Source organism: Protomyctophum parallelum, assembly GCF_964188405.1.
Source record: "Protomyctophum parallelum genome assembly, chromosome: 15".
In the NCBI taxonomy this organism is placed as follows: Eukaryota; Metazoa; Chordata; class Actinopteri; order Myctophiformes; family Myctophidae; genus Protomyctophum; species Protomyctophum parallelum.
Window position 1 is genome coordinate 45,936,990 of NC_139710.1, and position 26,326 is coordinate 45,963,315.

At 42.0% G+C, this 26,326-nt stretch overlaps 1 protein-coding gene across 1 annotated transcript; it reads right to left on the reverse strand.

The window, feature by feature from the left end:
- Positions 1-26,326, reverse strand: bicdl1 (BICD family like cargo adaptor 1; the record flags this gene model as incomplete). Its single annotated transcript, XM_083784349.1, is given in 14 exon segments — positions 1-844; positions 1,163-1,176; positions 1,179-1,217; positions 1,220-1,226; positions 2,118-2,238; positions 3,148-3,278; positions 3,456-3,599; positions 3,945-4,163; positions 4,515-4,694; positions 6,024-6,170; positions 7,693-7,704; positions 8,128-8,244; positions 23,506-23,721; positions 25,898-26,326. Coding segments are annotated over 14 exon segments (1,953 nt in total). The 3' UTR covers positions 1-667.

Genomic DNA, 26,326 nt, shown 5'->3' on the forward strand with positions numbered 1-26,326 from the left:
GGACAACCGGCGACACCGGGCACTGCATTCCCTGTGGTGGTGTGGAATGCGTATGTCAAATTTGAATTTGGTGGCGAACGGTTCTTGTGTTACGTGGATTTCAAACATACAGAGACGTGGCACATTTATAGATAAGATTGAACCAATGAAAAATACGTTCCATCCATTTGAATGCACCTTTTTCCCTTTCCTGAAAACTGTTTAGGACATACAAGATTTCCACCTGACCGCAACACTATTGAGCCGTCTCTCCCCAGAAGCCTTGTCATTCATACAACAGGATTTTGTACACAGTGTTACCTCTACGGAGTTGGCAGTAGATGGTAGTTAGGCACTACAACAGACCCATCTTTTCTGGAGGTAAACTTTGTGACCCTGTTTATTGGAGCCCATGGTTTGAGAAGGACTAAAGCCAAAGTCTCTGGGGATGTCTTTCTCTTAGATCTGTTACCCGTTGTTCTCTTCACCAATATCTGTAAGGGAAGGAGTGATGGACAGGATAAAGTGCAAAATGACGCCGCTGAAACTCATTTTTCCCCCACCTGTCTGTAAGTGCATGTCTTTTCCCATCTTTGGCTATGTTGCTACCCCTGTACTCGCTTTGACATCATCGCTCTCCTCTCGTCTCATTTACGTGTGCACATGACTATTCCGGTGGAGGCCCCTACTAGTTCTTTTTGAAGAAAGAGAAGAGCTTCTTATCCCCGTCGGAGATGCGGTGAGCTCGTCTGGAGGACTGACCGGCTCGGGCCCCTGAAGGCGACGACAGGGAGTAAGGGGCAGAGCGCCATTCGTCCTGGTGCTTGTCCGTTAACTGCTGATCAATCACTCTGTGCATATCATCCTAAAACATGAACAACAGAGAATACAATGTGACAAATGCTATGCCACATGAAAGAAAAGGGGGAAAAAAGAGACTGAATGTGGAAGGGTATTAGGGATGAGACAGAAAGCTGGAGAACAGAGGGTGATAGATTGGGATGACTGTGGTAGCGGTCTAGCGGATGGTCTCGGAGGTGGTTAATGATGGATAGGTGACCGGAGTGAGCTTTTCTCTGCTGAGTCAACTAACTGCAGCGTGAAATGGCTCTGCATGATGACGTGGTGGTATGAGAACGTATTGGTTCAGGTTGCAGAAGCGAGATGCCACACCTCAGCTCACCTCTAAGGCAGGAGGGGGGGGTACCACAGGGGAGAGAGGGTGGTACGGAAGCTGAGAAAGGCCACTAGATCAGAAACCACAAGAGCCACACAGTAAAGAGCCCTGAGGAGGCAAACTGTAGCCAGGGAAAGAGAGAGGACAAGAGCTGCTAGTTACAGGTAAGGAGAGGAAGGGAAGGGAGATACACATATACACACACTGAGTCCTCAGACTACGTATCTGGGCGACTAAAGACACCCTCCTCAAATTAAATCACTAAGAGTTAGTGTCATTCAGTTGTAAGTCGAGTGGCTCAGTGTGCGACTGTACACGTTTTGTTTGGTTAACATAAAGGCACGTCGGACAGTGTTTATAGGGATAGTGAAAAAAACCAATTCAACACCTTTCATGCCAGCATGCTACATAATTAAGAAAATACTTTTTATAATGACTTTATGGCGCAGTGTGCATTGTTTAGAGCAGTGATTTTCAATATTTCTGTGTCTGGCAATACTGGAAGGTTGTCACAAAACCTTAAGGCACAGGCAAACCATTTGGAAACCACCGGTTTAGAATTGTAAGCGCCACCCCAGTTACACAAGTCATACCTGATTTGACGAGAATTACTCTATCTATAGTCTATACTGTCTATAGCTCTTAAACAAGTTTAACAAATTACATTACAATGAAGTACCCATTTAGGCCTGAGGCCGATTCTAAAAACGCCTCTAAATCCTGGCCTAAGTTTTCTGAAAAACTTCAAATATTTATATACTGTAGCAGCATCAAAAGAAAAATACATTTTTGAATACTGTACATACTGTACAGAACCCAAAAATGGGTTCCCGGCCTGAGGGGGTAAAACACCAAAAGGGGTTCCCGCCCAGAATGGGTTAATATATTTGCCGACTTAAGTAAAAGTATGAATCAGAAACTCTTCTGTCCTGGCTTGTGGCCTCTGAGCCTGGTGACCCACCTGCCAGGCCTCCAGCTGCTGTGATAGGTTGAGCTTCTGTTGGATGGCATCCAGGAGCTGGTTGTTCAGAGACATGATGTCCTTCTTACACTTGGTGAGCTCCATCTCCACGGCTTTCTTCCTGTGAGTCCATGGATTAAAGCATTGTTTACTAAACAATTAGCACAATATGTGAAATTATGATATTGAGATATCACCAGTCTAAATGTCTGTATGTATGTATGTATGTACCATTGATGATTGATCTACATACAGCAAACCAGTTAAAGAAATTGCAAACTGAGTCTTTAGTTTAACCTTTGCTTTTATTAAATATCTCAGACCATTAGGGTTTTCTGGAAGATTGAACATGTATCCTATTGCTATTTTGACCAATTCATATACTTTCCAATCTTAATAAGTTTAATATATATCATTACTTGTAATGTGACTTTTTCATGGTTAGGGTTATGTCTGATTTATACTTGTATTGTGCTGTGCATGCCATGTATTGTACTGAAAATAGTTACAAGCTCACAACAATGCATCATGCTGCGAGCCTGAGACACATTGTGAGCTTGTAGATTGGCAATTTCCAGTGTGTGACACTGGCACACAAACTATAATCATCTTTCAGAGAAAGACATGTTGACTGTAAGGAATCCAAAGGAATGAAGGGAAACCTTACAGCTTGATATTTTTTGGGCCTTTCTGCCTTAATTTGGATAGTCTAGACACTTGAAGTGAAGAGTGACAGGAAACAGGGAGAGAGAGATGGGGAGTGACACGCAGCAATGGTCGTCCAGCTCGAGAATCGATCCCGCGACTAGCTGTCAGGCTGCATTAGAGCCTGGTATGTGAGGTATGCACCATAACCACTAGGCCATCGGCGCCCCTGTGAATCAGCTACTTTTGCTACTTTCCCGTGACACTCCTATCTGCCCGACAGCAACAATGTAATAGTGTAGTTTGAATGAGACAGGGTTAATTGCTGGATACATATTATACAAGCTGAATAATAGACAGAAAGTCATTATCCTCTCTGACATACTTGGTTATGGCATCGTCTCTGTCTCGTATGGCACTCTGGAGCTGTTCACTGGGCTCTCGGACCTCAGCCATGGCTCTCATCTGCTCACTCTCCTCACGGACTGAATGCATCTCTATAGACAACAGCGCCATCTGCAGGACACATAGGGGGATGCGCATAAGATGCAGTAAGTAATAGTATGATACACTCCATGCATAAAAGCATAGTCTGTGAATTGTAGAACATATTAAAGGAGGGATGTGTCACTGGGAGATAAATGGAGCAGTCCAATCTGTTTGACTTTCTTCTGACTGTTTGTGAGCCAGTACCTGGCTATGCAGTTGTAGTAGCTCCTTTTCACTGTTCTGTGTTTTGTCCTGTTCTGCTCCATACAGATCTCTGATGTCCCTCAACTCCTCAGACAGCTTCCGCACCTGTTCCTCCAGAGCCTCCTCATCACTACGGCGGGAACCCTGCATCACAACACACACACACACACACACACACACACACACACACACACTGCGGTGGTAAGCGATTCACTCACCCAAACCCAAATCTGTTTTTTTAAACACTATGAATAGGCCTTTAGTCACAGTAAATTTGTTACATACTTACTTACTGTAGTTTGACACTAGCATGACACAAATTTATTCAGTCTGAAATCGCCAGAACATGTTCTTTTTTTTAATGGCCATGACTAACGATTCAGGGCTGGAGCCAGGCTACGTCGACACAGTTTTCTGGTTGAAAATACTTGTTCGGTAGTGTCACGTGACAAACTATAAATGAGCCATAATAGGACATTGGTTCAGTACCGTGGACTCGTTGCCATCCATCAGGTTCTGTGTGAGTCTCCGTAGCTCCAGTAGGTTGGCGTGTAGGCTCCCCGTAGGCACATCCTTGGCTGAGGACGAGTCCGAAGACTCGTCCATGGAGGAGTCAGTGGACAGGGCAGAGTCTGTGATGTCATTGCCCCGTAGATGGGAACAGAGCGAGCGCACCTCACAGTAAGCCTCCCACAGTTGGAGACGCAGCTAGACACAGAGGGAGAGAAGATAATGCCCGAGTTATGCTGATCCTTTGGATCGGCTATTTTCGGTGTGTAAAATCAGGCCTTTACAGTTGCCTATAATCAAATGTGCATGTGTGTAATGTGTATGTACAACAACTCAACTCACTGTGATTTATATTGGTTTCCAATTTACAGGGGGGTGAGATATTCTCAAAATATGGATACAGGACCTAATATCTATATGAATATAAATATAAAATGTAAAAAAATATAAAAGAAATAATTACATTTAAGTGTGTGTGTGTGTGTGTGTGTGTGTGTGTGTGTGTGTGTGTGTGTGTGCAATGAAATGAAATCAATGAATGAGGTTTACCTGCTCTCTCTCCTGTTCCTGTTCCTCTTGCTCCATGCTCTGTTCTATCTCATACAGCAGACTGGGGGGATGGGGGGTGAGGCCCTGGAGGCTCTGTTCCTCGCTCAGCTCCTCCAGTCGGGTGCTCAGCTGTCTGTGAGACATCTGGACCTCCTGCAGCTCCAAGTGACTCTGTCTCAACTGAGTCAGCGTGATGGAAAATCAGTATACAGGTATACCTGATTTTGCATTATGATTTTAGCCTATAAAACTACGCTGTTCCTGCACGAGGCCAAGTTGTCAAGTGTCACTGCTTTGCATCACACCCCGACAGAAGCACTGTGATTGACAACTTGAAGCAGTACAGGAACATTTGTCTTCGAAACAGGTCTGTCACGACTCACGGTGCAACCCGTGCCCTATAGACAATAACAGGGACATTGCATGCACACAAGCTAACAGCAGTCGCTACTTCAGTGTCTGAAACATTACATATTTCTAGTCCACAAAATAGATTGTGAATACAAAACATTTAACTGATCAATTATGATGTATTTATAGGTTAAGCTACACAGCAGCACATAAGTAATTAAAATTATCCCCACCTCTACCAGCTACAACATTAAAGTCATACTGTAACACGTTATTTTTGATATAATCTTTCCACAATAAGATTAATGTAATAATGTGTAACATTAATTTAAGTAGAGTGATGAACAAATTTGATTCTGATGCCAATATGTTTACTGAAGTACAATTTTGACTTTTACTTGAAACAGAGTTTTTCTACATTTTGGTATTGCTACTTTTACCAACCAACGCCTGTCTCCAGTTTATGGGATTGTGAACGATATTTCTTACGTCGAAGCTCCACTCAGTGTCGCGTCATCGTCAACGCAGGGTACGTTCCCTTTTTAATCAATGGAGGGTGTTCCACTGCCGATTTTTTTACACCGTCCAAACGCAACGCGACGCAACACACTCAGTGGAGCCCAGGCGTTAAAAATACACAGCTGTCCCTTTGGATAACATTAACATAACATAAGTTTAAGCTTGTTGCATATTGTTTTGTGACCAGAAGCACAATGCTAAAATACTATAAAGTTGCTGACATTTGGACACAAAGAACTGGCTTAACATGCCAATTTAATAAAAAAGTAGGCAAATTAAACGCGCATGGACGATATATCGGTTCATAACACTGACCAGCTTTGCTGATGCCCTACCCTGTTTTCAGGGTAGCATGTGGAGCTCTTTTAGCAACTACACACTGAAAAAGAGCTCCACTGGTTCTCAGCCTTTTTCCATTTACAAGGACCCCCGTTTGACATGCATTAGGCCCTGGACCCGCATTTGATACGATTTTTATCTCTAACCCCAATCTACAGTACACTTTACACTACAGTTCATTTTACTCTGTACAAATCTCAAAGTTACAGACCTGTAAGCGTCCATTTGTTTCCCCAACTATAAATAACTTAGCTGGGGACCCCCTGGAACCCTCACAAGGACCATTGTACTACAACCAACCTGTAAATCTTTTTGGTGACACTGTTTCTCCAGGACCAGTGTTCTCTCTCGCAACTGGTCCACAGTGTTCTGTAGCAGCTCGTGCTCCTCTAGCATAGCATGCACACGTTGCTCCAGCTCCATCTTCTGCTCCAACAGCATCTTAATCTGGCAGGAAAAACCATGGCAGAGAACAGGTTACACATCACTATAGCTAAATGGGTTACAAGGTCTTTTTGATGCCCTGGCTGGAAGATAAAGACCCAGACATGCAGCTGTGGTCCTACTTATACCCTTGCTGAGTTGTTGTTCTCCTGACTAAGGGAGTCTTGCACAAGATTAAAGTTACTCCCCTTGGTCAGAAGAATGTTTGTTGCCTAGCACAGGCGGAGCTGGAGGCTGCCACCCTTATATTATGGAATGTCCTTGTGATAAGTAAATTAGTTTGAAAATGATATCAGGTTTAACTCATTCCTGTATTGTCCTTTAACTGAAGGCCAGCGTTTTCAACAACACATCACATTTCTCATGACTGGCAAAATTGTTTTCATTGGTCTTTGTAGCCTGCCAGGCTGAGCAGTAATTTCCCCATTAAAACGAACATCAGTGCTTGTTCATTTTTATCCCCGCCGCTTTTGACCTACATCTCATAACCTACTTCACATTCACAATGCAGAAGCCTGACATTATGTTCTGCTCAATGGCGTGTATAAGTTACTACATGAGCATCTGCAGGCAGGTTTAGTGTGTCCTTACGATATTTTTGTTTGACATTGCTGCTGATATGATTGATAGCCTCTGTCTGACAAAGATAGGAGAAAAAGCCATTTGTCATCTCAGTCCTCAGTCATGTTAAGACAAGTGGGAGCACCCAGACATTGCAGCATTGGATCTAAATATAGATGAGAGCCATCTTTTTTCTCTTCTTGCCCTGTAATCCTCCTAAGGTTTCTGTACATAAACACATGACTCGCTCAATGATATCACCACAATAATATTTAATGTTCTGTTAAGCATGTTATTCATGCTCAATCTTAGGAAACAGGGATTGCCATAGGTTTACAAAGGGATTCAAAATGATGTCACTGATTTTATAAAGGAGTATGACCAGAAATGTAAGATCTACAGTATTTGATCAATTCAATTAGGGTTTTGTTTCCATTGAATTACATACAAATGCTTGTATTAACATAAAATTACAGGAACTGACAATTTTAGACGTGTAGAACATGAAGCACATTAACTCTAATGAATAAAGCTTAAAGGGATAGTTCAGAATTTTTTAACTGTATGCTGTATGAAATACTTGCCATTAATATAGTGGTTGCAACTGTATTAATTTGATTGCCCGAGTCCTGTGGTGGGAGTTCTGCTCTGGTTTTGGTGAAATATTACGTAGTTCCAGTCATTTTGTGGGGGGCACAAGGGGCCACGTATTAAAAGTAAAATTCACAAAACTAGCGTCATTTGTATTGTTGACCTATCATATAGTGCAACTTTCGTAAAAACTGTACTCCTCTATCACACAGAACTATGTTTTTTGTGTCCATCCTACGCCTGAATTTATTTAAATTAATCAAAAAAAGTGAAAGTGAGTTTAAAAAGTGTTCCAATGCTCCAATCCTTGTTGCTTTATTTTACAAGAAGTTGCATGCAGCATGCATTCAGACTAATGGACAGACACACTCACTTCTAGTCCTTGCTGCTCCACCAAACAGGAGTTCAAGAGAGAGAATGCAGGAGGGAGAAGACAGGGGGAAATAATGATAGAGCAGAGAGGTTGACAGTTGACTAATCTCTGAACAGACTAAGGCAAATTCACTGGAATAGGAGAATGATTCCTAATCCTTACTGCCAATGTTGCATAGTAACAACTACAACTGATTTACTTCCACAAAAGCAGAACCTTCTCAGCACATACTGTACACCTGGTAAATTTAGTAATAGAAGATCCACAGCTAGCAGGCACGGACTGGCACAGAAAATTACAGTATTGATATTTTGTAAGTTCTGTAAATTACTCTCAATCAGACAAACCAGTCAGTCAGTCAGACAGACAGACAGTCAGCCAGCCAACCATCAATGACAGTATTAATCCTGATTCTCAGGATGTGATCAGTCTCACCTCAGCCTGGAGGCTCTCTAGTTGTGTCACATGCTGGCTGGTGGACACACTCTTTTCCCTGAAGTCATCCCGTAATGAATGGACCTGAGTGGACAGCTGCCTCTCCACCTCTGCAGCCTGGACCAACAACACAAAGGGAGAGGGAGAAAGAGAATAGAGGGATAAGAATATAGAAAGGAGTCCATGGGTTACGGGGTAGAGTGACACAGTGGGAGTGAAGGACACAAAACAAAAAAACAGCTTCTACTGTACATATAGTTGCTGCTACTTAGAGCTGGTTAATCATAATAATAAAAATGATGAACATGACAATAATAATACATTTAATTGTATAGCACCGTTCAAACAAATCATGCTTTAAAGTTTAACAAAGGAAAATTATTTAAAATAAGCAAACAAGAAAAACAAGGGGAAACAGCTAAGATTCTTAAAGCACACAAGAAGTCAAATTAAATTAAATGATTATTATTATTATTTTTTTTTTTTTAAGATTTTTTTTGCGGCTTACGCCTTTTATTGATTTTTTAAGGGATAGAAAGTAGGCTGACAGGAAACGGGAGAGAGATGGGGGGGATGACATGCGGTAAAGGCCGTGTCGGGTCCGGGAGTCGAACCCGCGGCACACCGCGACTGGATCACCAGTCCGGTGCCCAGACCGTTATGCTACGGCCTGGGCCTGATTATTATTTTTTGTTGGAGAAATTGTACTATAGCAAGACTGGGTAATAATAAGAGTCATTAATCTGTACGTACTGTAAGGCAATATTGAGAAAGAAAGCTGCATGTGCTATTTTCTTTTAGATAGGGTTACGCAAGCCTGCAGTAGAGGATCTAAGCCGGGATCCTGAAGGAACATAAAAACGACAGTGAGTCTGATGTAGGCTGGCCCTAACCCGTTGAGAGTTTTATAAAGTACAATCGATTCTGAAGGACAGTGTAGTCTAGCTATGACGTGGAGTGATGTGTTTTTGTTAGCAGTCTAGCAGTAGCAGCATAGTTATGAATAAACTGCAACCTTGGACATCCCCAACCTTTTAGGAAGACCAGTAAAAAGTGCATTGCAATAGAGGGTATTGCGCATGCATAAAGTGAGTGTCAAATCGTGGTAAAAGTGAGAGTAATGTAATTTAACTTTGTTTAATGCAATCAGATAGGATTTTTCTGTTTGGATGTATGGGATGCCCAGAAAATATTTATTTTGCCACAGAGTTGATTCCCGCATAACTTCCGGGTATGATAATGATGTCACGTGTATACCTTCAGTCTACAGTATATTAATTGGTTTTTCAGCATCTTGCCGACTCTGCCGAGTTTTGGTCACTTTATGGGACTTGAAGCAAGCTCAGATGTGAGCTTTTTTAAATGATTTTACAATAAAGCATACAAAATACACATGACTTACACAAAATAAAAAGACAAGAAAAAACAAACAAAAAACAAAACACAACTAGCAGTCAAAAACTACCCCAAATGGACAACACCCTTCCACATTCTGTAATGTAATTGTTGCTCGGATGTGAGCTTGTAGATCTGCATTTATATTGCATTTAATATTTCTCAATAATTTAGAATCACAAGTACACACATTGTTATCAACTCTGAGCATCTGCATCTCTGGCTGTGATGCGACACCGTGTTTAATTATGTGACTCAGACACACCACATTCTGTTCCTGCAATGATTCATTTGATAACTGTTCCTGTGAAGGCCACAGACAGACAGACAGACAGACAGAGAAAATAAATAACACATTCATCCAGACTTGAGAGCTGACTGAGCTGATTGGATGGCAGGATCAGGCCACTCTTGTCTAACATCTGTGTACCGACCAAAGAGAGCCTGGCTGACTGAACCTCATTAGCATAAAGCTGGACTCAGGAAGGATTCACATCACCGCTCCCATGGCAACAGATGAATATTCAAAAGTTGACGGTTACTACTTACTACAGGCCATCGAGGAGAGTCATTACTGTAAATCAGTGGTTAAACTTTGTTTAATTTCAAGGACCCCCATAACTAAGTGTACTTGGAAACCCCTGAACTCACTTTGAGAACCGCTGCTGTAACAATAACCGTGTACACAAATGGAACCATACACTCAAAAGTTAGACACGTAAGGGTTAATTTGGAACCATGGTGCACTCCTAAACTCACTTTGAGAACCACTGCTGTAATACAGTAGAATCTACCAGCGGCATTGGGACATCTACTGAGTAGATGTCCCAATGCCGCTGGCTGACAACTTTGATGACAAGTTATCGATTAGGATGCTGGGAACAAAGTCCCATTTTCTTCATCCTACTATAAATGTGCCACGTCTCTGTGTGTGCGCGTGTGTGGTTGTAATGCACGTAACTCGAGAACCATTTGACCCACCGACTTCACATTCGACACACACGTTCCACACCCCCACAGGGAGTGCAGTGCTTGGTATCGAGACGGTCAAACTCATGGTTCTCCAGAACCCCCACAAAAGGCTCTGGTCAGGCTCTGCCAGTGGGCATAATGAGCCTAAATCCCCTCACCTGTGCAATTTCCAGCCTCTGCCTCAGCCAATTGATCGCCATGGCAACCCCACACCTGCCAATTGATTACTTAACCAGTCCACTTTTCACAGTCAGTTTGCACTATTCAAGCACAGGCAGACAGACAGATACAGAGATCTCCATATACAGTATGGGCACAAAAGGGACACCGACAGATAGTTAAAACGGGTGCTAGGACGTACTGGTCTAGTAGCCTACAGTATGAGCAACTTGTGGTGGTAGTGTGGTACAGGATTGCAAGACTGCAGGCAGGAAGATGACAGCGGCTAAAGTAAGGAAACAATCAAAAAGTCACACTTTCCACAGCCTGATTGCACCACAAATAGCAGATTCTTTGCTTGTTCACACTCACGCAGTATGAGCTTCTGCTCGAGCTGCTATTTTCAGCACACAACTCTGTCTTACGAGTATAAATTAAGCATTATACAGTCTGAATGAAAACGAAGTATTTCTCTTAAAAATATTGTTACTAGTTACTTAGCATTATTACAAAACATACATATAATTAAGCCCTATTTTATAATTTGGCTACTCAAAAATAGCAAATCTACAAGATCACAATTTATTGGTGCGGCGGTTGTGAGCCTGTAGATCTGCCATTTTTGAGAAATGGACAAAAGAATAAGTTTGGGTACTAAGTATATTTTGATGCACACGTTTGTACCACAGCCTTGCCTCTGGGTGGCACTGTGAAACATACTGTCAAGTGTCTTCCAGGTGCTTTTCAAGCAAATATTTGGTGAGGTTCTTTTTGTCTAACAAAGAGTCCTCCTTGGGTAAAACTGTCTGTAATAGTTACATTCTGCTGGAAATCCCCACCGACCAGTACTGACAGTAAAATCTGAAGAACTCTGTAGCTGTCTGGCAGACTAGTCTTTTCAGAAAACATTTGGTTTACTTGGCCAACATAACAATGCCTGTGCTTTACCCCATTTGTACAGTACATGCATTATATGTATTAAGTATGCGAGTGGTGGGCGGTACAGCTCACCAGAGAGGCGCACATTGGTGATTCGACATTTCGCTAGAATTTGTGCGATAAATTGAAAATGTTCTGCTAATCACATGAGGCTTGGGAGCACCACATGCATACCGTTGCATGCATACCATGCATGCATAGTTGCATACCATGCATACCGGGGCGACTGTGGCTCAAGAGGTAGAACAGGTCGTCCAATGATCTATGGGTCGGCGGTTCGAATCCCGGCTCCTCCTGTCTACATGTCGAAGTGTCCTTGGGCAAGACACTGAACCCCAAATTGCTCCCGATGTGCTGGTTGGTACCTTGCATGGCTTCCGCCGCAATCGGTGTGTGAATGGGTGAATGTAATGCACAATCTATGTAAAGCGCCTTGGGTAAAGGCGCTATATAAATGCACCATTTTGATTTACCATTTACCGTTTGGTTGCCACAGTACAACTCGGTAACCTTACTGAGTTGTACTGTGGCAGACGGTATGCATGTGGTGATCCCAAGGCCAAGCAGGTTAAAGCAAATGCTTTTTAGGTCGATCATTGACATTTATGTTCCAGATCTGAAGGCTGTGTAATGTCTTTGTTCTGTTGCCTTCCACTTATGATTCAGAGACATTTAATTCAGCTGCAATGCTTCATATATATATTTAACAGGGCAGGATGAGGATGACACACCACCCACCCACTGACTTACAGCTGCTGCTGTGACAAAACCTGGTTGCTTCCATTGTGGCAGAATTCATTTTGAATCTTGAACGTACCTGGACAGTTTCATGAATTTACAGATTACATGACAAAATGTGGAGAGTGTTGAAGATTGTGTTGACCTGTAACGGGCCAACACTGAGTTTGATATATTCCTGGAATATACACTCTTTAATCCTACAACAGCAGCATGCATAGTCCTCTCTGCCTTGCCTTTGTTTGTGTGATACAGATGTTTAATTACTAATTAGTCAAGGGTAATGCAGAGGCTGGTAACTGTGGTTAACTGTGGTTAATTGCCATTTGACCCAGTGGCATACTAAGCCTGACGGATTGAGAACGGGAGGGAGAAAAAAAAGGGAATGTTAGCCAGACAGTCAGATGTAATCATATTCTCCTTAATCTGAGTGTAAAGTCCTCATATCCCACATCAAGTAGCAGAGTGACCGTGTGGCAAATCAGTCGACTGCGACAAAATCCAGGGCAACAAAGTATGAGATACAATTGCCCTACACAGTCTCTATCCATGGATTTAACTAGTTTCTCAAGAGAAGAGGAGAAAATAAATGTTGTGACTTGTCTGACAGAAATAACTTAATGAGCTACGAGTGGTAGGACAACAACTGCAACAATATGTCATACTGTATAGTATACTGGCCACATGAAGTCCGAGAGCCATGTGAAGTGAGGCCATGCTGTTATTTGGCCCAGTCTTGTTTTTCTTTTTCGCCTATACTTATGAGAATGTAATCCTCAGGGCCCAAAAACTATTACAAATATAGCTGCAAGCAGCTAAAACGGGGTCAAGCCCAAAAAGAAAAAAGCTATACGCAATATACACAATGAGCTATATAAACATTGAGTTATTTGAAGTAATATAAATAACACTTCACGTCAAGTGAGGGGCGGTCTTATCATACATCAATTTTCCAATCAAATCATCACAAATGTGGTACACACCCAGCTTTGTGTGTAACCAGTGTCCGACTCCATTCACATGTATGGAAATGCGATTATTTCTTTGACGTGGCCATAAAAAGGCTGAAAAGTGGATCGAGCAAATCAATAATAAATAAAATAAAATAAATCATACTCGTGTGAAGTGAGGGCCGCTTTTATCATGACCATACAAGGGGTTGTCTGTCAACGCTGTAGTCCCGTAACGAGTCAGAGTCCATTCGCAAGTATGGAAATGCAATTTATTTGTGGACAAAAAAGGCAGAAAAGTGGATTGAGCAAATCATAACAATTTACTCATTGGGATATCTAAAGGTAAGAGGTCTTTTGACAAATTACTGTGAGCTTCAGTTCCTGAGGGATCCTCACGGCCCTCTATAGATCTTGCCGAATACTGCCAAACTGCTAAAATGGCGGAGTTTTCACAGAAACAATAAGGGGTCTACGCCCTTTGGTCTTGACCCATGAAAGGGATTGTATGTGAGCAGAATCCATGTGTGTTACACTAGATGTGATGGCCGCTCAGCCAATCACAACTACCTATACAGTATATATTAGATATATTAGATTATATTTAAGTGTGTGGTTACATTTGCTTACAGGATTTGTCTCCATACCTGCCCAGCGTCATTCCTGGACTTTCTCGCCCCCCTAGTGGCGAAAAGTAAAACTTCTGGGAACTCAGATTATTCCTGGACTGAAGACCTCTTTGCTGGACCCAGTACCAGAGGTACGTATGGTAGTACACCCAATTCAAACCAATGCTAAGTTGTGTTTACCTCTTGTGGTGCATACTGTCTCGGCTAAGGCGCTAAGGGATGGGAGAGACAGCCTTTTATGACCTGCTGCCTTGGCAGAAGGTCATAGCAGCAGATTAGAACAGTAGAATAAGTCCTTAAATGTCAAACAATAACTATTCTCAACACAGGTCCAAGCACAGCAGTGATGGAAGAAGTATACAGATTCTCTACTTAAGTAAAAGTAGCAATAATACCACAATGTAGAAATACTCTGTTACTCAAGTAAAAGTCCTGCATTCAAACTTTTACTTGAGTAAAAGTCCTGGCATCAAAATGTACTTAAGGCAATGGTACAGTATTGTGATTTTATTTTGTTAGATAAATGTTAATGTTAAATCAGAAAATAGATCTTTAGGTTTTTAGCAAAACCCTTTGTTTTAACCAAAACATGTTCTAAATTATGTTAATTTACCTGGGAGTCATGCACTGTCCATGCAACCTCCTACTGTAGTTGTTTGAGTGTGTAATCATGCTCTATTAACTGCCATGCACCCAGGTGCATATAGCAGTTTGTTAAATGTTTAATTACTAGGTGTCTTTTCAACACTAATGGGAGTCCTGCATTCATTCTCCTACCCTGATTAAGACCTGTGATCAAAACATGTTGGTATTTTAACTAATAACGCCTGATCTCATCTTTAAAAAATGTTAGTGCCCGGATCATCTATTTTATTTATTTATTTCATGTTTGCATCCCGCTGGAGCCAGGAGCACCATTGACACTTAAACATAACTTTTTTTCTCTGTGAGCACCTGGTCATTCCGCTCTCTTCAGTTTATAGTGTAGGTTGGGGGTCACCAATCTACACAAATTGGGGTACCAAAATACAAAAAGGTATTGAATTGGAGTCCATGGCCTGATGCATATCAAATATTTGATATGGAAAAAAAAGCAAAAGTTGGGAATCGCTGGTCTAAACCTGGTGTAGACACTCTGGGGGATTGGCTGGCAACCCCACATGGGAAAGGTCTGCATAATAAGTCACCCACATGAGAATAGATGCTAGTTAGAGAACCCGCTCACTGTGTGCGTGCACATGCTTGCGTGCATGATGACGGGTGGCAGCAGCAGCAGATGCTATCTGGTCCAGTGACAGGATGTGAGCTAAGCTGATGTCTGGAGAGATGCACTGGGTCTGTGTCCCACACTGGATGGAGGTGAGGAGTGGTGGAACTAAAAGTAGCAATTCCACAGTGTAGAAATACTCAAGTACTATGTATTACATTTTTTACTTGAGTGCAATAGTATTGGCAGCAACAAAAAATACCTTTTTTGATGATATGAAATCATTTAAAAATCATTTAAAAAGAAATCACACCCGTGTGAAGTGAGGGGCGCTCTTTTCATCGTACATCATCCATTCATTGTCAATGGGAATTTGATCTGTGTATTAGGACAATATTCCAATTTGCTTGTCCACATATGACGTACATTTTCTAATTCATTGTCAATGGCATTAAATGTTTGTGTTAGGACAAGAATCTACACTATAGCTGAATATAGGAGGGGCTAGCGCCCCTCAAAAATAGCAGATCGTTGGAGAAAATGTTTTCTTCTGAGATGTTGTGCTGTAGAAGTACAGTATAGGCCCAGGCGGTGGCGTAACCGTCTGGGCACCCGACTGGTAATCCAGTCGCAGTGTGCCGCGGGTTCGACTCCCGAGCCCGACACGGCCTTTACTGCATGTCATCCCCCCATCTCTCTCCCGTTTCCTGTCAGCCTACTGTCTGTCCCTTAAAAAAAAACCAATACAAAAAAGGCGTAAGCCGCAAAAAGATATCTTAAAAAAAAAGAAGTACAGTATAAAGTATAAAAAAAATTGAAATCTTCTGGTAAAGTAAAACATAGGCTACCAAGGCAATAGTAATTGAGTAAATGTACTTAGTTACTTTCCAATACTGGTGTGTAGCGTCTCAACTGTACTGTACTAATGAAGCAGTATTACAATCTGTGAATCTGTCCCAGAGACTGCAGGCTTCTATGGACATCAATATTGTTATGCAACACGGATAAGTTCTATTCCAAAATGCTACATGTCCAAGCAGAGGGGGCAATATGAATTGAAGACATTTCTCAAACATAATGAGGTTCTGGTACGTTTTGACTGCATGCCTACAGAAGTACAGATGACAGATCAGTCTGAAATCTGTGGCCTCAAACTCTGACATGGTGACTATAGGGGCTGCGGTGGACGTCCAATTAACTTAATGTTGGCAGAAACGAAGTTGAACTTTTTGAACTGACCGTAGCCATAAAGCAAGTAGACATTTGTGCTGGAGTCAGTGCATGCACTTCTACACATCTCTGAGCATGTGCAGCGAAGTAATTAGAGAAATTGTTTCTTCACTGTGATCTGATTAAGTCTCAGGAGCTTGTTTGTCCTCACACCCTAACAACAACACACGAATAGACCCGACTAATCAAATCCGCACTACATCAGACTAGAGCGCGACCCATATATGGATTTGGCCAATATGTTGGCCATTATGACTTTTTTTTCCGGTATTGCAATTATGTAACCAAATGTGTCCCAATTTTTACTTAACTTTAAATTACAATCTTTTGAAAAATAGCAGATCTACAATGTTTATTCATATTAGTTTTCTTGCTTGTTCATTGTATAATTTAAAAAATTATGTTGGTTTAATAAAGGTTCATTAAGTGATGTTTTTGTTCAAATAAGTGTTAAATGGTTATTTAGTAAACAAAAGTAAATTGTCAGGCCAGGATATAGTAGCAATTTGATCCATTCAGGAGAGAGAACTCATACAGAATACTGTAAAGTGTAAACTCTTTTTCTCCACTATACCCATCGCTATTAATGGGGCTCTAGTCTAGATAAACAAACAAATAAAACAAAATAAACATGAAGCCTAGAACAACTGCAGGGGGTATTCAAGACGAGCCTGGTAAACCATCCCGGTCTGCAGAAGACGCATGATAATGTGAATTCACGCGACCGGGATGGACACCCTTCATTACACCCTTAAGGCCAAGTTGTAAGGCAGGCTCACCTGCAGCTGCAGTCATAGAACTTCACCAAATAACTGAAATGTGATAACCTTCTCCCTCCTGTTATTAACCACCTTCAACCTGTTAGATCTGCCATTTAAATAAAAATCACACCCGTGTGAACAGGAATCTGGATTGCACAAAAAGTCAAAGACTTAATTCCATTGTGGTCCAAATAAATAATGGTATATGGTATAGGAACATGCGTTGACTAAAATCACAATAATGTACATTACAACGACACCATCATAGATCACTAAACAAAACAATAAATACATAATAAATAGATAAATACAGCACTATTCTAGCTTGCCCATCAGCCAGTTTTTCAACATATTTTTAAGAATGTTCAAGGACTGGGCAAATTTAATTTCCCTTGGGATTTTGTTCCAGTCCTCCACCCCTGTATATTTAAATGAGCTTCTGCCTACCTTATTCTTTAGGTTTGGTAGTTTAAGATCAGCTACACTCGTAGCTACACTCAAGCTATGGGACTCGTTGACATACGGGAAGTAACCTTTAAAATATGTTGGGCATTTTTCCTTTAAGATTTTATAGACCATAATGAGTCTCAGTTGTTGTATTCTGCCTTCGACTGGAAGCCAATTTAATTCTCTAAAGTGGTTAGCACCAATGTGGGCTCTTGGGGAGAGATACAGAACTATCCACATTAGTTTATTTTGTGATGTCTGTAGTTTATCTATGGTATTTTAGATACCGCTGTACCAGGTTAGGCATGTGTAATCAAAGTGACATTGGACTAATGCTGAGGCCAGTGTCCTCATAGTGTTCTGTCTAGGAATTTGGCGATCCTGGCTAGGAACTTAGTCCTGGAGGCCACCTATTGATCTATTGAAACTGATTAAACATAGTGAAGGCCTCCTATTGTGTCAAGTGAGGGGCGCTCTTATCATCATACATCATCTCATTCCGGCCAATCACAATTTGCGTCCTCACTTTTGTCTTCAATGTTTGCGTTTACACAAACACTCAAAACTAGTCATAGCAAATGGTAGCAAAACAATGTTTGTGTTTACGCAAACCCTCAAAACTGCCTCAAAAATATCTATAAGATCATATGGCACCTCGATGTGATGCGTCATGAGCTTGTAGTTCGGCTATTTTCACTATTTCTGAACATTAAATTTTTTTATTAAATGGGACTTCAGTGGTTAATTTAGTGACTGCAGTATGGAGTACAGCTGTCATGGCTCCTGATTGAATGCATACGGTAAGGCTATTAGAAAGGATTATGGCCTAATCCCCTCAGGGCTACATTTTAGCCTGTACCTTGTATTACTTCCTGTGGAGTGGGCCTGCCTGTGGCAAGGTCATCGTTCCGTCATTCAAACAGGTTGCCTTGTTAGACAAAGCCTGTCCCCTCCTCCTCCTACCTCCCCAGGAGCTGTCATGGAGTAATTGCATTGCTTGTTTTTATGGCAAACCTAATCTTAGGCTAAAAGCCTTGCTTTGAATCCCTGGAAAGGTGTGAAGACACTTTGAAGAATCTAGATTCTCCAGACAACGTGGCTAATCACACAAACAGTTTAGCTCTCCTCTTTTTTAAACTGTCACTACAAACACATATTTTGTCATTAAACCCAGAGACAATGAACGTGACTACTATCTATCAATATAGTGCTTGGTCCTCTGTGGGGGTGCTTGTTGTCCATCACCATCTAAAAGTGCTTGCCAGCAGGCCATCACAGCATTCTTTGGGATAATATATTTTCCCTAAATGAACAGTTTAAGCCTGGTTCCTTTGATAATGGAATGTCGACATATGTCCATATGGGTGAACATTATTTTTGCACCCGTAAAACATCTCTCCAATTCTGGAAAGAATGACCATACTCAAACACAGCAGTGCATGACATACAGTAGACCCATTTACATCCTAATAAGGTTGCTGCTGTTCAAGGGGAAACTATGGGCATAAGGCTGAAAATAGCAGGCCTCTGGTGGCCTCACTACAGCAGGGTTTCCACAAGGTAATTCATGTTCACTCTCTGTATATACAGTAGTTAGCAGGACAGACTAGCACACTGTTTGGTAGGTGAGGGAGATGGAGGGAAAGAGAACAAGGAAGAATGAGAGAGAAACAGACAAGGTAAAGTGAGTATGGAAGGCAGAGAGAGAGAGAGGAAGATAAAGTGTACTATGACTGACCTAATTTATTTTATTACCCAGCTAGGTCTCTCTTGCCTGCCCCAATGCAGTGAATCAATGACATTCAGATCGATACAGACGATTAGTCCTTGTGAATTTCCCTGAGTCATAAAGGCCACAAGAAATGTCCTCCCCGAAACCCGATAGAGACATCAAAATCTTTCAGGAAATAGCAACAATGATTCCCAGACCACTCCTTAAAACAAAACAAAAAAACAAAAGAAGAAAATCAACAATTTAATTATGCTAAGTGCCTGCTAGAATCCATAGCAACCAATGAGAACAGGGCACAACATAGTCCTTGAGAGTAAGATTGAGATTCAGAGAGACGGACATAGAGCAAGAGAGACAGAGAGAGGTTGAGAGAGTGAATGAGAAAGTGAGGGAGAGAAGGAAAGAGAAAATGAGGGAGGAAGAGATAATGTGATAAAGGTGATGCCCCAGCACGACGCAGCGCAATCTTAATCTGATCAGCAATGGAGATGAGAAGAAGAGCAGCAGGGATGGTAGCAATTTCCATCTAAGAGTTCCATCATTTTTGTTGTTGCTCCTTCCACATGCGGACATACTCTAATAGCTTGGCATTATAAAAGGCTGAATTTAACTGTACAACTGACAATAAGATCAGTAACGCCTGTAATTCATTATCCATGGAGAATTAACCACTAGTAGTCGTTCGTTTTCTTCCTGAAAAGGGTCATGATGAATCGGGGAACTGATGACCCAATCAGGAAGTGCTTAACACCGGATGTTATCCATTGATATGTATCTGGCCGTGGGACATACATGGCATACATAGCCCTCGTCATCAAAAATGTCCCTTTTACTTCTCGCAGCAGGCAATCTGGCAATGTAGGTGAAATAGAAGAAAGATGGGAAGTATGCTTTTCCCTAAGAAGCCAAGCAACCACATGGCTGGCTCTTCAGTTTCGTACTCCAAGTGATACGATTCGACAGTCACAGCTAACACTACAATGCTTTTCACTGGTCGCGTTACAGATAGCCAAAAGACAGTTATGTTTTCCCAACTCATACACTTGTAACTTCCGATGCAATTTGTTTTATTTATCAAGACATAACCCTTATAAAATATGAACATGATCATTCAAAATTCAGGCTGATGAGAGCCAATGCAAGAAAAGATGTAACAGCAAAGAGTACAAGCGAACAAGCCTTTATTGTGGTGTATTTTCCTTACTGTCTGAGCTGTCAATAGGGAAGCACCCTCTTTCCTGGCGGTAGATCACATTGTGTATTGCATGATGAGGAAGGCTTGACGCCGAAACCATAGGCCGAAACTCGTCTGTGTTTGCTGTGTCTGTCCGTGCACTGATAAATTAAAAGTATCAGAAGAGATGGCAACTTGGACACTCAGGCATGAAGGAAGCATGAGTTCTAGTCCGTTGCTCTCCCCATGTCCCCCATATATGGGAACTAGATTGGCGGAGGTTGTGTAGAATCCCAGGATCACATTATATAATTGACACAGGGGTGAGAAATGGGTTACAAAATCGTGGGATAAAAAGAAAAGAAAAACAAAAGTATCAGAAGGACTTCGGAGTGCTGGCTGTTTCTTTCTTACTGTGAATTTTCGCAAGCCGTGCACCCAGTAAACTGCATTTACAGACTGAGAGTGCTCGTTATTCTTTTCTATAGTAGATCACAACATCTCTCAGGAGGAACATACCAATAGCAGCACCTCACACCACATGCCTCGTCAGTCAAATCTGTGATGATGATCTGTAGATTTCTTTGAAAGTCATCTTGACCTGCCCCCTGGCAGAGTCTAATAGTGTCCTTGAGCAAGACACTTCACACCTATTGTACTACAGTGTAACTGCTCCCGGTGAGCAGGTTGGTTGCATGGTTTCCTCCACCACCAGTGTGTGAATTGGTGAATGTTCAATATAGTGTAAAGTGCTTTTGGAGAAAAGCACTATATTCCATAAATGCAGTTCATTTCAATTCTCCATTTATGTTTCCTTTACCAATCTACCAGGCCAGATATCACACTGAAGTCTTTTGTGCTCCATTGCTCAGGCGCCAGTGACTGGGTGCACACACACTGTTTATAGTTTTATGCAGACACCACTGGGAGCTGGGATGTTGTAATGCTCTAATAGGCGTCAGCCTATTCCTCTGTAAATGCAGGGTAGAATGACACAGCTGAAAGTCCAACTTGGACAACATGATCCTCTTGATGAAGCAAAAGCAGGTGGGTTGAATTACGTCACTCTGAGTTCAAACCTTTTCTTGCCATCTATTTCTCAATTGATACAGAAAACTTCTCAAGCTTTTCAAGAAATGTGTTCCAATAGATCCAATAGACTAGACTACTAGAGCATAGCAGTGGGCGTAGTTTTCTGGGCCCACTGAAATGTGTTCCAATAGATCCAATAGACTAGACTACTAGAGCATAGCAGTGGGCGTAGTTTTCTGGGCCCACTGAAATGTGTTCCAATAGATCCAATAGACTAGACTACTAGAGCATAGCAGTGGGCGTAGTTTTCTGGGCCCACTGAATACTAAATAACTAAAAGAAAATCCCATAGAGATTGACACAAAATATTGATATCAACTATTCTAAGCCTAGAATCAAGCCATCCAGGATCAAGGTGAATTCATGACCATAAAACCTTTGATTCTGTGAAAAAAAAAACAATTGAATATTTAATTATATGATATACTACATTTAATAAATACCCTTTTGTTAAGCGTTTATTTGAATTTTTTCATATAATATAGTTTTTGTAAATCTATGGGAAAAATAAATGGCTGGTTTTTCAGTGGGTTCAGAAAACCACTCCCACTGCTACAGTATGATCTATATAGTTATTATTTAGTCAGAAGTCTTAACTAAGGTTGTCTTGATCCGATCACGTGATCGTGATGTCATTTTCAAATGATCGGAATCGGATCAGGAGCAAAAACAACGTGATCGGAACATCCCTAGTAATAATATTATATCCATATCATATTAGACTGGATATGGCATAAGTGTTCTATAGAAATATAAATATCGGATCGGGAAAAATCAAAATCAAATCGTATCGGGAGCAAAAAAACATGATCGTGACATCCCTAGTATCACCCACTTTGAGCCTGGCGTCCCTATTTTGGCCATGTCATTAGCCAAGCGAAAATGTCCAAAATTAACACAAATCGTGATATACAAACTCAAGTGTTGCCAGCTTGTAGATCGGCTACTTTCGCTAGTTTACAGCATACAACATACAACGAAATATAAAATATGGCATTAATTTATGAGAAGATGAGAAGACTGGATATACAAGGTTTCTGGCCAACAGCAATGATATGCAATATGTAAATCCATATTAGCCCGGGGTGAAAAAAGTACAGTGTGCAGGAAAATGTAACGGTGCACTTTGCATGCGTTTCCTTTTAGCTTGCAGTTCATGGATTGTTCCACAAAATCACAAATATCGACCAATCTCTTATGAGCGTTGATGACCTGATTTCTGTTAATCCTTCTGATGTGGACCTCAAGCCAGGCAGAAGGAAATTGACAATTCTGTCTGAACAACGTTTCCCCTTTTATTGCAGATTGACCGATTGGAGTGTGTGATGCTATTTGCAGAGCTGCTTAGGGAAGTCTAATCGGGTGTAGCTACATCGCTGAAAGCCTGCATCTACTGTACAGCAGCATTAATCACAGTCCTGACACTTGTACATCACAACAACCGGGATTTAGCCGTGAGTGAGTGATCTGCCAGTCTGCTGTCTCTCCCATTCTCTCTGACGCATGTGATCATGTTGACCTGTACCCTCTCCAAAACGTTGTGTCTTTCAGATTCAGTCTCAGATGCTGCCATCTTCCCTTTCACCGTCTTCTCTCTCTTTGTTGAAAGCACTTTTTTTCCCCAGGTGCAATCACTTCCCTCTCTCCACCTGTTCAAATAGCTGCACCTAGATGACCCGTCAATTATGCAGACTTTATTGCGTAAGGCTGCAGTCCAATCACTGTGAATTATTTAAGGTAAAATATGAGAGCATCCACTCTCATTTTGATGAGTTAGCATAACCCTCGTGGAGAGAGTGAGTGAGACAGATTGAAAGGAGGACTTCATCCTCTGTGTGGGTTCTCACTCGGCAGAGTACCTTGACATCATGCAGATATTAAGGGAACTGAGCGGCCCTGAGGGCACAACAAGAAATCACCATGAAAAACACACACGCAAACACTCTCTCTTACCCTACTGAGTTGCTCCAGCAGTCTATGATTCTGTTCCGAGAGCTCACTGATGGCCCTCGTCTTTTCCCTGTCGACTTCTCTCAGCTGGACCTGGTGGCATTCCAGCTCTCCCTGCAGTTGCTGGACGTCTGTCTCCAGCTCGGCCACGCGGCCCTCCCACTCTCCCTCACGCCTCTCAAGGCGACGTCTCAACTCGTGCTTTTCCTGCTCTAGGTGCTGGATGTGGAGGAGGAGGAGGAAGGAGGGTTAGAGGAAAGAGAGCGGCCACACCAGATCTCTTCGATACAAATACAACCTCACAACTAGCACGGTGAGCTTGTAGATCTGCTACATTTAGCTAATGTTTCCCCCAGAATATGGATGCTGGGGTTATAATCATGGGGATGCCACGGCAAAGCCAGAGGCATGGTTCCATTGTGGTCCTCATGATGTAGATTACAGTACACTGAACACTGACTGAACTAATAAACATTACTGATAGCACAAACTTAAAAGCAGTGGAACCTTTAAAAACATTCTCTGTCATTTAAAATCCATAACAGACAGAATGAAAACTTTTAGAGGCTGAATCGTCTCTTAGAATTATTGAAGTCTCTTAGACTTCAAGAATTGAATGAATAGCCTTTCTCTCTCCATAATGAACACATAAGTGTTTTGGCAATTGGAAACGCTGAAATTGTAGCCTATAAATTCCTTTAGTGACAGCTAAGAGATTGGGATTTTGCCCTAGACGGGGATAAGGGGCAGAAAGATGCCCTGCATCACCAGCATTTTCCAGCAGTGTGGATGGGCGTCATTATGGATAAGCCCCATGGCTAAATCTGATGGCATTTGGGTAAAAGATTATCTACAGGGGATCAAATCAGAGTAAAAACAATACAACAAAACAATATTAAGCATCAGGTTAGGCTAGCTGGAGGGCCTGAAACCACATTAAACAATGTTTTAAGAGTCTACTATGCTGCTATTCTCAGTAGTATTGCAACATACTGGACCAAAGGACTGAACTGATGTACATCACATGTATGGCCTTGAATGTCACAGTAAAACAAAAAAGAAGCATGGTCATTGGTCACTGAATAAATGGTTTGTCACTGTTCAAAGCAAGAATCAAAATGTAGTCAAATCAAGGCAGCCAAACAACTAGCCCCGCGCTATGGTAGGCAGATGTACATACCCTCCGTCCAGGCCGTGCTGCGGCCTGGTGGTGGTGGTGAGATGTTTCAAAAGATGCATAAAACTGCTATAGGAGACAACGGAAACGTGAGAGAAATTTAATTTGGCACAGATGCCGTAAGTTTGACCGTTTTGGCTTCTCTCTTCCTCACTTCCTTGACTTCCTTGACTTCCCATTGTACCGCCTCCCGCACCGAGAGTGGCTAGCTGAGACAGAGCAGATCAGAGGCAGGAACATAGGGACAGAGGGTATGTACAGTACATCTGCCTACCATAGCGCGTGGAAGAAATGCACAGGGACCCTACGTAAAGTGAAGTCCGAATTTCAGAAAAGCTTTACGGAGGATCCCGAGAGGGGCTACCAAACAGGCCACAGGTTTGATGGTTTTGTGAGATCTGCTATATTTGAGTTTTTAAATGTATTTATTACTTACTTCACCTAATGATATGCCCAAAGTAGGGAATCAGAGGTGGAGTAGTAGTAGTAGTTGCAGTTAAACGCTGGCCACTAGCTCAGTCCTGGATAAGGCAGGGCTCAAAGTAGAGTAAAAACAAGGCTCAGCAACCCAACACTGTGCCACAGGTTCAGAGGTTGGGAAGAAAAAGTGAGCTTTAAAGGGGCGTAGCATATTAACGCTGATCTGTGGCAGTGTGGCATGATGCTGGATGTAGAAGACCAAACAAGTGAACAGATGTACAGTAGTAAATACAGGAGGACCTGGACATATTTGCAGCTAGGGGATTAGGCTTTGTTTTACCCAAAGCCATGTGCTGCCTTGAATGGGGAGGTTTAAATGCAATATAAACAACAACAAGCTCTACTGTAACTGTAATATGGGGTTGCTTCTTCTCAAAGACATGCCTGTCAGCTTGACGAAACCAGAGTATCTCACATAAGACATAACATTACCGAAGTTCATAAACTGTATACAGTATGTATTCAATTGGATTATGTAATTAGGATGTACTATTCTCTACTGACTATCAGGAGAAGAAAGGTTTCATATATCAGGTTATTGTACTGTGTCTTAAAGGCAGCATTTGTACTGAGCTGAGTTTGTTTACACACAGGCCCACTGCCACACAAGGCTAAGCTAGATCACTTGAGTTGGGTCAAATACATGAAAAAATAACTCGGAAATAGGCCTAGCCTTCTCAAGCTGATCTGACACAAAACTGGTGTCAGTTATGATAGTGTCTCTAGTCTTGACTTTACCTCTAGTTTTTCGTTGAGATCCTTGTTCATTTTCTCATATTGCTTGGTCAGGTCTTGGTTTCTTTCCAGCAAGGCTTTGCCGAGTTTAGCAGCTAAAACCAAGTCTTTTTCTTTTTGACGGAAGAGCGACAACAAGTCCGTGTTTTGCCCCGTCACAGGCGCTCCCAAGTCGGACAACTCTTCCTCCCCGTTTCGCTCCCCACCGGCAGTAAGCATGGCTAATTCCTCCTCCAACGCCATCCCGAGGCCTCCGGAGCTGCTACCGTGTCGTAGCAGCGAATGACCCTGAAATGCTGGCGTTTCTTGTGCGGTTGTGTTAGCCTGGTCCAGTGCCGGGTGGTGCTCCTCCATGCAGTCGCTGTCCAGCACGAGTGGTGCTGAAACCAAGGCCGACGGAGACGTGTGCAGGTCGAGGCAATAAGCTGACAT